General features: G+C 40.1%; 1 protein-coding gene across 4 annotated transcripts in view; it reads right to left on the bottom strand.

The window, feature by feature from the left end:
* Positions 1-14,287, bottom strand: part of STN1 (STN1 subunit of CST complex) — a 44,186-nt gene that overhangs the window by 22,322 nt on the left and 7,577 nt on the right. For 2 of the 4 annotated variants that reach the window (XM_081158731.1, XM_081158733.1), the window contains exons 3-7: positions 12,489-12,584; positions 8,154-8,222; positions 3,347-3,505; positions 2,474-2,594; positions 958-1,132 (exon numbers count right to left, since the gene is read on the bottom strand). In XM_081158731.1, the coding sequence (XP_081014857.1) occupies positions 958-1,132; positions 2,474-2,594; positions 3,347-3,505; positions 8,154-8,222; positions 12,489-12,584 (620 nt within the window). The remainder of the gene's footprint in view (positions 1-957; positions 1,133-2,473; positions 2,595-3,346; positions 3,506-8,153; positions 8,223-12,488; positions 12,585-14,287) is intronic. The other 2 variants (XM_081158732.1, XM_081158734.1) reach the window with 1 other exon arrangement.

The raw sequence follows: 14,287 nt of genomic DNA on the forward strand, positions 1-14,287 counted from the left end.
AAAACCTACGCTATGACCGCACTGTTCTAGGCCCTGGCTCTAGAGGACAGAGAGTAAGACAGACGAGACCTCCGCTCTTAGAGAACTTCATTCTGGTGGAGGAACAGACAGGCAAACAAATATATACCAGTGGCATAAGGAGACATGAAAACAGGGTGATAATTTAGTGAGGAAGCAAGTGGCTATCAGAGAAGATGGTCAGGGAGGGCAGGAAGGTCACGACATTTAAGCAGAGATCATCCTCTGGTGAAATAAATAAATACAAGTCATGTTACAGCAACAACAAAAATCCAAGGACTGCAATGAAAGGGACCATCTAACACCAAAGTCTCAAATAATTCTTAACTCCAGGCAAACATGGAAACACCAAACAACTTAAGTTCACCTGTAACACTAGAGGTGGAAAAATGGGCCCAGCTTTTCTCAGGAGAAACAAAAATGACTTAAAGTGTTCCTTGAAGTTTCTACATATAAACCAGAAGGAATACAATTTGGTCTTTATTCAAACTCCTAAAATGCAACAGGCTAACCTTACACAGAAGAAGAGACAGAAAGTCAGTAAAAGCCTTGGTTCAAGTTCAATAAACAATCTTAGAAGGATAATTACCTCCTTCTCATCTATTCCCCCCACATTTGGCTCCTGCTGAGATTAAATACCCATCTCAATGAGTACTAGGAACTAAGTACTATAAAGCTTAGACTATTATATATTTTTTCTACCCAAAGATTAAGCTCAATGAGATTAAATGAGAGGAAAAGGGCAGGTCCATTCATTCTCATTTCAAATTCTTACAGGTCACTGACCTTCCCAGAATAGAAAGGACGTGTAATAAAACCATAGCCTTTATCCCCTGGGTCCACCCTGTGAGTCTCAACACCATTCACATCCACTCACACCCTTCAGCTGCAGATTCGGGGCAGGGGACTTGAATTCTCCTGTGGACAAGCTAAACTTACTTGCTTGGAGCAGGCACTGTGAATCACTGGCTGGTTGGCAAGGGACAGCAGAGACTCCACTATTTCCAACTCCTGCTGGTAGAAGGTCTGCACTCTGTTCTTCAGGAGAAATTCTTTGGCTCTTTCACTCAGTAAACATGTGAGATTCGCAAGGTCCAGGGCACCTGGATTTTTGCTGGGGAAAATTTTTAAAAGCACTGTAGAAAATTACCTCCCCATTCCTTTTTGGTGTGTACAAAACAGAAACCTAGCTAGGAAATGCAACACTAGATTGATGCCTGTTTTTGACATAAAGGACAACGCATACTACGAATTGTGTGGCTGTTTAAAAGGATGAGGCAGATTTACAAGAACTAAGATATTCATGATAGCTTAGGGAAAAAAGTCAAGTTGCAGAATACTATGTAAGGTATAACCCAATTTTTGTAAAAAAAAGCAACAAATGATAACCCACAAAATATATGGGTAGATATATATTCCTGCTTGTGTACACACATAGGGAAAACCGTCTAAAACGGTAGACATCAACCTATGGACAGTGGTAACCTCCAGGGCATGGCTCTGAGGTGGGAGATAGGACAATGGGGGAATTTCACTTTTTACTTTATATAGGTCTACAGTTTGGGATGTTTTTTAATATAATTTTTAAAAATATGTAATATATACACATTAAAAAAGATCAAAGTGGCCCTAGCAGATGTGGCTCAGTGGTTGAGCATTGTCCCAGGCACCAAGAGGTCGCCGGTTCAATTCCCAGTCAGGGCACGTGCCCAGGTTGCAGGTTCCATCCCCAGTAGGGGGCGTTCAAGAGGCAGCTGGTCAATGTTTCTCTCTCTTCCTCTCCTTTCCTCTCTCTCTAAAGTCAATAAAAACATTTTTTTTAAAAAAAAAATCAAAGTGTACACAGTGAAAAGTCCCAGATCCCATCCTCTTGGCAACCACTATTATTGAATCTGTCTTTTCCCTGAGTTCTTTGATGCATACATACACTAGAAAATACACACATACTCTTACTCTTCCTGCTTTTCTCTCCCCCCCCACCACCGCCACAAAAGAGTACAACCAGCCCTGGTTGAAAATGACTGGCAGCTTTTCACTATGCTCTGTCATAGTGACATGTTTTGATTATGATGCACCTCGGTGCAGTGTTCAGGTTTCTTGCCTTGGGGCTCGTTGAGCTTCTTGGATCTGTGAGTTTATAGTTTCCATCAAACTTTGAAAATTTTCAGCCATCATTTCTTCAAATATTTTCTCTCTGCTCCCTACACTCCTTTAGGGACCTCAGTTACACATATGTTTTCCTCACAACAACCACAGAACATCTGCACTGTTATCATCTTCTCTATACAGATGAGGGCACTGAGGCAGGAAGAGCATGAGCAGAGTTGCCCAGAGCCTCGCATGAGTAAGATAATGGTTTCAGGATTTGAACCCAGGGCTACTCCCAGCATCTGGGCTCCCCTACTTGGCCTTCCTGCTGAGATCACATCTTCACCAGTGACTGGCCATAACTTACCTTAGTGCCTCTTTTTCTAGGGCTGGGCTGTGGAAAGGTTGGTCATAAACTTTCCTGTAGATAGTGGGCAGCTCAAGCATCCTTGCAATTTGAATGTTGCACACTGGATCGTCTACTTTATCTAAGCAGCCAAAGGGAAAAGTATACCACAGAAATTACACTGAGATCAGTCCCTTCCCTTGTCCAAATTGCTGCTAGGATGACAGTCAATGGGGCACTCAGAGGGTGTCCTTCCTTGTGGGCGCCTGGGAATCACACAGTCTAGATGCACTAACTAGTTCCCAGTAACCGTGCAAAAGGGAATGCTATACCCTAAGCATCACATGCTTGGCCAGGAGTGCCCTGGGATTAGGGAGAACATATTAGCTTAATCATTCATGTTACAATGGTGGACAACAGGGTCCCTCCTACAGACTGCCAAGCAAACACCAGCCAGAGCAATGCAAAGGGCATCACTCAGATGATATGGGAATATATATATCTGATTAGCTGTTTTATTTCAAAGCTAATGAATTTAACAGTACTCAAGAAATCTCCATCATTTTGAAGAATATGAACACTCTGCCCTAAGTGGATTCATACTCGGAACTTCAAAGTACTTTAAATTAAACTACTGTGCTGTCCAAATAAATTTTCCAGCTATACATAATAAATCATTTATCTTCTTTCCCAATTTATTTATAGTTACCTCTGTTTAAAGTAAATGTAAGAAATGCCGCTTTTCCAAAGAAAACATGTTATAAAATATAATTTCTTCCATTAAATAGTTAATCTTTTTATTTGAACTATTTAGAAGTTTGATTTTAGTTAAACAAGTTTACTTGATACACACCCAGAACCACCGCCAATTTGGCAAAAACATCTTGTGCTTACAGTGAGCAGTGGCATGGATTTCTCGCTCTTCTCTGTACGTGCGGACATAACCTCTGACCCGGATAAGGTCCCCAATTTCTATCTTTGTTCTCTGCTCAATGGTCTCCTGCAGCTTCTTAAGCTGGGATGTTAATTTCAGTTCTCTTGCACTTGGAGCAGCTATAGTTGTTATGGCAGGAAGAAAAGAGAGAAATGCGTAACATAATCACTCCACCACATTTGTGAGCTAGTTTGGGGGTAACACCAACACAGGGCATTTACTTATTTCACTTTGGATTAGTTGTTCTACCATAGGAAATCTGCATAACCTTTTTGAAATCCTCTACTGAATAAAAGGAATTAAGCTGTAATTATTCAGAGTAGGGTGAAGGGAACAGAGTCTAGAAGCCCTGCATCACTAGTGTAGTCAAAGGGCTCTTAGGTGGTCCTGAGCTGAATTCTGTATGGGCTCAGTTGGGTTTGGTGGCAATAGCTCTCAACAACCCTTTAAAGTGTCCTAGCAGGGAGACAGAGGTCTGGAGTAAGGGGAAGGGGACCCAAGAGTCTCTATTTGTGGTTCTGTTTATGGGGGAGGCAAATTCACTTTAGACTGATTTCCTAGGTGCTCAACACCCTAATCTCTCATCTCTCATCTTTGTTAGGTAACTAGGCTAATATCTCTCTCTTTCTCACACACACACATTCACTCTCATACCACTTAAAACTATAAACTTAAGCAAGAGTCCACCCTTATATATAGAGTTGTTGCGCGTGATCTAAGTTAACTCTTACATCATGAGCTTCGCACAATGCCAGATCCATAGGAAAAATTCAATAAACGTCAGCTATTTGTGAAAAGAAAAAAAAAACTAAGCCCTCTGGACAAAATTATTTTGTTCCCTTTGGGATTTTCCACTGGGGATTACTGGATAGAAAAGTAGAAATAGGTTCACAGTTCATTACATATTGTCAGAATGTTTGCCAGAAAAAAATAAACTATTCTTTTTTACAAGGTGTCACCAGCCATGTGTGCATGCTCTTGGCTCCCACACTGGCTTCAGTCATTTGGATTTTTAATTCCTTAGAAAATAATTAACAATTCCATAATGTTTTATTTTACTTTTAAGTTGCCAAAGAGGCTATGTGTTCTGTTTTTTAACATATTTTGATTGATTTCAGAGAGAGAGAGGAAGGAAGAAGGAAAGAGAAATAGAAACATCAATGATGAGAGAGTCATTAATCGGCTGCCTCCTGCATGCCCCTTGCTGGGGGTCGAGCCCGCAACACGGGCATGTGGCCCAACCAGGACTTGAACCGGGATCTCCTGGATCCTAGGGTGATGCTCAACTGCTGAGCCACGCAGGCCAGGCTAAGCTATGTGTTTCTATACAAGATGATCTGCTCTCTATATTCTTTATGTATAAGTCCTTCATCTCTTTTCAATACTTTATGTTAATTTCTGAAAGATTTTTAGGGAAGCTTTGTCAAGTTGTGCACACTACATCCACTTTCCCCATTCTATTCCATTCTTTCTCTTTCATTCCATTTTATTACATAAAAGTTTGGAAAACTTGCTTAGTCTATCTCTCTTGTCACTGATGATAGCTTTCAGTGCCTTAACAGGGACTTAGGAGACCTTAACATATATACCTTGGTCTTTATTGGAATAAATATACAACTCTGCCTTCTTCGGGTTATTTTATGGAAGCTGCAAGGTAGGGATAGAGGGTACCTCTTTTTCAATATTGTTATCTACCTGAACCAACAACATTTGTTAAATACTGACTTATTTCCTACTATTGTATTATTTTTGGTTTGTCACATATCAGGGTTCCTATAATTGAAATGAATCTCTCCATCTAGTAATAAAATATTCTGCTCTTTAATCTAATACAACTTAGATAACTGTGGCTTTGTAATGTGCAAAGGCGTAACTTTTCTTTTAACACATCTACTATACCAAGGGAAACAGCAACCTCAGGAGCACGGAGGGCTTCGTGTATCTAGTAACCAACAGCTAGGAATCTAGACACAATCAGCATTCATGTCACTCAGCTACTGGGTTTCTTCAGAAAATACCCAAGTATTACTTTTCAAAAGGTTTTCCATCCCCAAGTCCTCTTCTACTTAGGCTGAATTTTAAATGTATTTGTAAGTTTCACTGCCAGTATTCAGACATTATAGGTGATAATAAATGCTTCATGTAGCACTGCTGAAATGATCAGACTGACAGCTGGTCTGAGAAAAAGAGGCCCAGCTTTCATTTAAAGGGTGCATGAAACTACCAAAAAAAAAAGGCTCAAGCTGTGTAATTTAATGAACATAATGACATGGCTGGAGCCTGACAGAATTTCATTTTAAGCAACCTATTCCACGCTGAAAGATAAGCCCTCTTTAAAATTCTAATATTAAGGGATAAGCTTTCTTAACTTTCCTCAAAAGCTAAGTCCAAATGGTACATTCAATGTGACATTTATAGGAGTTAATATCATTCTTATACTTCAACTGACTAGAACATGATTTTGACTCAGATTAAAATTTTGGTTTAAAAAAATTAGTCTTCGTTGGCCACTTTCCAGTGGAACACTTTAAAACTGAGGGCAATTAAACTAAAAGGAGAGATGGGCTAGTCAGGAACAATTTAAAGCTACCACTTCATGTATACCATGATGAGAATCATTTTCAAGCTTCCTCCTTGTTCTCTTACCCTATTTTCAAAGCAATTTTCAATTAAGTCTATCCACCCTGATTGTTCATCTATTTATTTATCTAGAGATAATTTTTAAAATCTCACTTTCAATATTGATAGCAATTTTACCTAAAAAATTAATAAGTATAAGAGTTATATAATATTCCTGAAGATGTCATTTTTTTTAAAAAAAAAGAATTGAATTTAAAAATTAAAACAATGCCCAACCGGCATGGCTCAGCAGTTGGGCATCGACCTAGGATCCAGGAGGTCCAAGTTCAACTCCTGGTCACGGCACATGCCTGGGTTTCGGGCTTGATCCCCAGTAGGGGGCGTGTAGGAGGCAGCCGATCAATGACTCTCTCATCACTTAAGTCTCTCTCTCTCTCTCTCCCTTCTCTCTGAAATCAATGATACATTAAAAAAAGAAAAGAAAATTAAAGCAATGTCTAAAACAGGGGTCTGCAAACTAGCCCATGGGCCAATTCCATCCACATCCTGTTTTTATAAATAAAGTTTTATTGGAACAGAGCCATGCCTGTTTGTTTATGTATGGTCTACGGCTGTTCTGTGTTACAATGGCAGGGCTGAATAGTTGAGATGCAGACCATGTGGCCCACAATGCAGAAAACATTTACTCATGGCTCTATACAGAAAAAGTTTGCTGACCCTTGGCAAGGAGCAAAGTATGCATATTCAAACTACACCTTCTGAATGAAGATTGTGACAACACAATAACCATAAATATGCAAATGGCATTAACGTACAGACGTGCAAATTCAAGTATCTGATTGTCTCATAGGTTTATTTCTTGCCTATGAGATATGTGCATAAAAACCTGTTGTCTCTCTTAATTTTCTTTTTATCTACAAAGTTTCCTAAACAAACTTCCTATAGTGCCATTGATTTAGATTTTCCCGAATTAGGAAATGGAAATATGGAAGTTACATGAAACTGATGGCCAAATTCCAAATAAGAAAATAAGGCAAAGGCACATCCACCGGTCAGTATAGTCAAAGTCGGGGGTTGAGATTCTGGCAGGAAATGGCAGAAAGAAAAGAAGAAACCACTCCAAGCATTATACTGTCACCATGTATAACACGAGACAGATACCAGACGCAGGCAAATTACACCAAATAACCCCTCTGTGTGTGGTGCACACTGCACATGCTGTGTAACAGGAAAAACAAGGTCCCCCTTTCTGTGGCTTCTCTAGACCCAAAATGATCACCAACATTGCTCCATATATTTTTAAATATTATGCATAACTTAGCTCTGGCCAGTTTTGCTCACTGGTTAGAGCCTCAGCCCATGGAGTGACGGGGCGTGGGTTCAATTCCAGCCAAGGGCACGTACCTCAGTTGCAGGCTTGATCCCTGGCCCCGTTTAAGGCACTTGTGGGAGGCAACCAATCAATGTGTCTCTCACATTGACCTCTCTCTCTCTCTCTCCCCCCCTTCTACTTTCTGAAAAGAAATGGAAAAAATATATCCTCAGGTGAGGATTTAAAAAATAATAATAAAAAATAAAATACACTCAAGAAATTCTAAATGTTGTTTCAGTTATAGTCATTGTGTTTAATATGTAAATTTGAAGTTCTTTTTCAGTTTATATGACTCAATGGCTAAGTTCAAAGGAATCCTATCTTACCTTCTCATCAATCTTAGAATTCCTGGTATATTTGTTGAACATGTACAGATTTCAAAAAAATCTGGATCTGAATGGCAGCATAGAAATTAGTAGCAACCACTTAAGAGGAAAAGTCTTCAAAATCTACTTTGGTCAAGTGGCATGCCCGGAGCAAGGGGATTCTGACCTGATGGCAACTAGACTGAAACATCTTGACTTGCGTAATGACTGGCAGAGTAAAAGTGAAATGCTGGAACTCCTAGTAACCTAGTCCCATTCCTGTAGGCTTAGAAGGAAGTGAGCAGCAAAGAAAAGCGAGGAGAAAACAAGTGGCTTCCCTTTAGTAGCAATCTGCAGAAAAACCAAAGCTCAGAATGCAGTGCTTCCAGTTGGTCAGTGTAACGCATCAGAGGGTAAATGTGAAAATTTAGGCCTATGGCTGTTCTGATGAGCTGCCTTGAGTAAAATCCATGAGTGAGAAAAGTAAAGGAGTGTGGCAAATGAAATTACCTGAGGAAGACTCGGTATTGTTCAACTTCTTCCAGCAGATGCAGTTTATAACTCCAGTGCTATCATCCACTGCAAGAGAAGTATGAAAAAGCAGAAGAGAGATTTGGGCATTGCCAGTGAATTAGCATGTTGTAACTCTATCAGGCCATATTGAAAGATGGTGCTTTCCAATGGTCCTGTTGGGCCAATCCCTTACTAAATTCTCCTTCCGTCTTCAGACTTAATCTCTCACCCTACACCAGTGGAAACTGCTTGTCTGCAATGTCAAAGTGATGGAATGTAGTCAACATGAGCCCAGTGGAATGTAGTCAACATTTCACTCAACCTACACCTCAAGGGTGCTAGTGATTCTTGTCTACACCTCTCCTAAAAATGGTGCCCTCAGGAAGTTAAGAGCAAAAATCTCAATAACTGCTAACACAGAAAATCAGCCTTGCTCTCCTACCCTGCAACAAAAGAGCGTCCGTCACGCAGTCTGTGGTGAGAGGCACTTAGGGCGCAGCCTTCTGTCACCATTTCCTCTCCCACTAGTTTGCTGACTTACCTAGACAAAGCATCCCTGAGCTTCTGCCCAGTCCTCACTGCAGGGCATGTAAAGAAAGCCAAGTACATCACAGAAGGGCAAAGTTATTTTTTCATAATAGAAAATAATTATATCTTGGTCACGCAAACATTATGGGTCTGGTTTATTTTATCCCCAGTGCAAAAAAAAAAAATCTAAAAAAAAATCAAAGAATTCCCATTGCACTTGGATTTATAAATGTAGAGGTATTTGGAGATGGCTGCTATGGGATGAAAGGTGTTTTCTCTTTGTCTAATTTCTGATGAACTTAGAGCAGAGGTTGCTAAACATGGGTTCAGTGGGCTTAATGATTTTTAAAAAATCATCAGCTACACTATTGTAAAAGCAAATGTAAGATACGAGAAACAGGCAACATTTTTAAATTGCTGGTTTAAATCTGTGTTGAAAGCTGAAACTGAGAAGAATACTTCTTACACTAAGATACATTCTAGATGGATACTTTTTAACCTTGGGCTTGTAGTTAGTGGGGAGAGACTTCTTTAAGCAGACCTGAAAATCAGGTCTGATATATTTGCACAATTAAAAATGAATAGTGTATAGCAATGTTCCAAATGATGGGGTTAGTATCTTAATACATAAAGAGCTTATACAAATTAATAAGGAAAAGACCAAGACCACAAGAGAAAAAGTGGCCAAAATATATATATATACGCAATTCATGGGAGATATAAAAAATGGCCAATAAACATGTCAGCACACTAAATTCACTAGGTTACAAGAAAAAAAGGAAGCAAACTGAAATAATTTCAACTACTAAAATCACATATAGTATTAAAAATATTGGTACCTTCACATGCTTGCTGTTAGTGAGACTACAAATCTGTATCAAATTTATAAAGAGCAAATTTTAAAATGTATACAGTGTATTCTTTGACTTAACATTTCCTTCCAGTAATCTATCCTGAGGAAAAAAAGAGAACAAATACACAGATATATACATCTTGTGTAAGGCCATTCATTGCAATACTGTTTACAGTACTGGAAATAACCTAAATGTTTACAAATATGGAATTGGTTAAATAAATTACAATGGCACAGCATATGAGAATAAGAAGTTATAATGAAGAATGTTCATTGCTGTTAAAAGATATTCACTCCTCACTGTAAAACAGAAATTGTATGTATAATCTTATATATAATCTAATTTATACAAAACATTAAACTGTATTTTGAAAGAAGTAACATTACGACATCAAAATGCTAATAGCAGTTTCTCTTGGGATATGGGGAAGGAACCCCATATTCAATGTATTCATGGACTGTAAGCAATTTCAGAACTATTAAGAAGAGAAAGAAATGTGAATAATAGTTACAAAGAAACAGGCATATTTCTTCAATATTAGGAACATGTTAGAAATGTTTGGAAGGAGGTTCACTCAAACACTGACCTTGTTTTTGTCTGATTTACAAGCTTCACGTGAGTTTTATGTACTTATTAAAAATTTCTCTAGCTTCAAATTTTATTTTATAATGAGCTAAGTATCATTTTAAGAAGCAAAAATTTAATAAGGGCATTTTGTCTTTTTAAAAATGTATGACACCTCTAGGCACACCACTTCTCTGGCCAGTTTAAAATCTTGATTTATAATGCAAAGTCAAAAAATGTTAGCACATGAATATTTGTTCTAGAAAATGTGAGGTCATTCTGACCTGGACTGCAGCCTCTCAGGATTCTAGGTCTGAGCTTGAGTTGCTGCCAGGTGTTCTGTGTGCTCAGGGCAATGCCACCAAACCCTCCCACCTCTGGTTGGTAACCTCTCCCAGCAGACCCTCTCCTGGCGCCCTGAGGTCTGGCTGCTGGAATGACCCGGAAGGGGAGCATCCTTGCAGGGCTGCTCCAGGTCATTTCCAGCTGGGCAGTACTGCCTGGGCTGCTGGCCTTTTGTTTCAGCCAAGGGAGGGGTCAGTGTGAGCAGGAAGCACCCCCAGCATAGGCCTGCAGTGAGTAAGGCAGAGCAGGACCCAGGACAGCAGGAGTGGCTGCCTGGTAGGTGGCCTGAGAGCCAAGTTGGGCCCTGAGGACAGCAGGGAGAGTGCAGCAATCCCTTGAACAGGCTCACATGAATTAAAGTCACAAAAGCATTTCTATTCTCAATGTCAACCTTCAGATGCTTTTTGTTTTCCCATAGCCCACATATATGTCATGACATCCACTCTAAGGGAAATGTTTACGGGTGAGACTCAGACATAACACCTTCATCTTTTTATAATTGGAATAGGGGTTAGTGAAGCTCCTGTAGGTCACAGGCATATCTAGCCTAGTTCTAGAGCCAGGACTGATGTCCTCAAACGGCCTCATTTATTTGATCTAAAAAACAGAAAATTAAAAACTAGATGTCACTGATTGGGGACAGAGGAACATGGGTGAGAGAAAAATCAAACTGAGTTGCATGTGGACTATACAGCAACTATAGTCAGTAAAAACACTGGACCCATCAGTAGAACCTTGAGCAAGTAACTGAGCCTTAGTTTTCTCATCTACAAAATGGAAATATCTGTCCTTTCTATTTCAAAAGATTAGAAGGTAAATAACATAAAATTATGCATGTAAAAATGTTTTGTAAATTGAAACATACTATTATTTCATCACTGGTATTTGGAGAGAAGTACTATATAGTACTATAGATAAGGTTCTTGCCCACAGCTGGGTATGCTGTAGGAACTTTAGTGACTGCTCGTTGAATTGCCTGAAGAAAAATAAAACCAATATCTTTGGTATATAAAGCAGAGACGAGATCCAATAAAGGGATGCCTGACAAGATGATCTATTTCAGAGTTTTAAAAACGTATATGCTGGGAAAAAGCAGAGGGCATGAGAAATCTCATCTTGCACGTTATTTTATAAGCACAAGACAGTCATCCTCAGGAAAATGAATACATGTTGAAGGAATGCAGTGATACTGTGTCTGTAAATTATCAGTCATGCACAGGCTACCAATGAAATGTTCTTGGTCACCAAGTTCAACTGCCTTTGTCTTTCCCCAGGTAGAACAAGAACATAGATCCAAGGCAACACACAAAAAGTGACAATATTACAGCAAAGGTTTGGATTCAAAGTTAGGCTTCCCAGAAAATATCTAGCTTGGCTTCTTAACTACAAAGGATCTTAGAGCTGCATGAGGCAATGCATTAAAATGCTTACATTAAACTCAATGAAAAAAAAAATCAAGACCCTTGACACTGAAATCATATTCCAATAATTTTCTGGTATCCAAACTACAGAAACCCTTTAGTTTCCATCATCACGAGGGAAGGGAAATCTTCTGGTAATGTATATTTACAAAACAAAAGGCTTTTAAAAAAAACTTTTCTGGATATAAATCTTATAAATTATTTTTCACACCTCCCCGCCTACTTAAAGGATCTACTTTAGCATTAATCTAGCCTTTTCTTTTTAAAGGTATCAATATAGACATATGTTACCATCCTTTGCTATTTATAGCTATGCCCTCAGGTATCAGGTGTCTGTCTCAGATCAACCAGCTATCCTAGACTGCCGTTATTTTAATTCTTCTGCCTCCTAACTCCCCGGCAGCTGGCCCTTCACGGTATTCATCACCATCATTTCTACCTGTTGCCTCATTTTGCACTTAGTCCATGTGGGGGGCTCCAAGGGGCTCCCAACAGAGGAAAGCGCGTGGGGGTCTGTGAGAGTTCCTGGCTGCTCCGAAAGGCTGGGGTGTTTCAAATTCAGCACTCAACCAAGTGGGGTCTTTCCACATGAACTCAATGTCAGATTCAATTGTTCTTACCTCCGTAACTGTAGAAAGTATTTCTTTCTCTCACTCCAATTACAGTTCCCAAGATATCTACTTGTTTTATTGGATGCCCATTGTAAAAAAATACACCTGAAATTAGAGAGAGAGAGAAAAGGCAAAGTCCATATAATGTGTGACTACATTTTCTGTTTCAGTCAGTGTTAACTGTGGAGGTGGGGTGTGTGTGTCAAAAATCAGTGGCATGCTGCTTGCTGAAATTCCAGACTTAAGAATCGGCCCTTGACAAGTGGCAAGCCCCACGAAATCAGGTGTCTTTTCCTCAGGGGTGATAAGAAGAAAGCCTGGCTTTAAAGAAGCATGTACTGGTACAGAAAAAAGAAAACCAATGTTGCCCAACTGCATTTGGTTAATCTTCCTTCCACTTGTGAAAATGAAATGTACCTCCCTGTAGAACTCTCATAAAGGGCATGAAAACAGACCCTATGTTACAGAACCAAACACAACACTGTGTTTTGAGGGACGGCAAAAGGAAAAAGAGGTAAACCACGAGAAAGGCTTGACTTTTTCACGGGTGCTTTTCCAGGAAACCAGTCATCATTTCTGTGCATTAGCAGTAGCGCTTTTTTTTAAGAGAGAAGATTGATTTTAGTAACAAACACTATGCTTTGGGGCCAACACATAACTCAGAAACTCTTTGAGCCCTGCTGGGTGCGGCTCAGCGGTTGAGCATCAACCTAGGATCCAGGAGATCCCGGTTCGATTCCCGGTCAGGGCCCATGCCCAGGTTGTGGGCTCAATCCCCAGTCAGGGGCGTGCACGAGGCAGATGATCAATGACCCCTCTCTCATCATTGATGTTTCTCTCTCTCTCCCTCTCCCTTACCCTCTCTGAAATCAATAGATATATTTAAAAAAAAAAAAAAAACTCTTTGAAACTCTATTTTCAAACCTCTATGACAGATGCCAGCAGACAGGTTCCCCGCCACAGGAGACACCTGAGAGGATGAGCCTTACCCACAAATACCCAGAGGCCTTATCTGGACTCAGACAGAGGGTTAAGTGGTGAGTCTGATTCCAATCCAGGTCCCAGTACTGTGCTAGCTCCTGCAGAGCTTCCATTCTGTGCCCCCCTCTCCCGTCCCATATCCTTATCTTAATTTTTTGGATTAAGCTACTTGCCTTATGTTCCTGTCACCTGCAGCTAAAGAGTCCTAACTAAAATCCTCTCTTTTTTTCTCTCCACTATGGCTGAATTCTTTACTTTCAGAAAGAGGCTATACACTTTTAAATGGTACTTCCTTTAAAAAAAGAATTGTAACTAGAGAATCAGTTACCACTTCAGGCATCTGACTACCTCCCCTCAAGCCTGGTCAGGCCTTTATTCTCCATGTCCACGGGGAACTACGGGCTGAACCCTGACATCTTCCCGAATCCCAGGCTGGCCACCACGGATAATTCTTGTTTTCCACATGGATAAAGGGGCTGGGGATGAGCTGCTCACAGCAGAGTCCCAGGGGACAGACAAGGAGACTCTGAGTCCCAGTTAGCCAGAAATTCTAAAAGAGTGAGATGTGATTTGAAGAAAAGGTGGCAAACTTAGCCAAAATTAGGCCAGAGGCATACTTCAAAAGATACTTGCGGATTGGAAATTGTGGCCAGGGCAACCTTGGGGGCCATGAGCTGAAAGGCAGGGCCACGAAGGAAAAGAGACTGGGTCACTGTGTCATCCCAAGCTAGGAACACTTGGATTGAACATGGACAAACTGGCTCCACAGGAAGTCCATGAAGTTTTAAGAGCAAGGCAGTTCCAGTTACTTCTCCTGAGTTCTTACA

This window comes from Miniopterus schreibersii (genome assembly GCF_964146895.1).
Source record: "Miniopterus schreibersii genome assembly, chromosome: 14".
In the NCBI taxonomy this organism is placed as follows: Eukaryota; Metazoa; Chordata; class Mammalia; order Chiroptera; family Miniopteridae; genus Miniopterus; species Miniopterus schreibersii.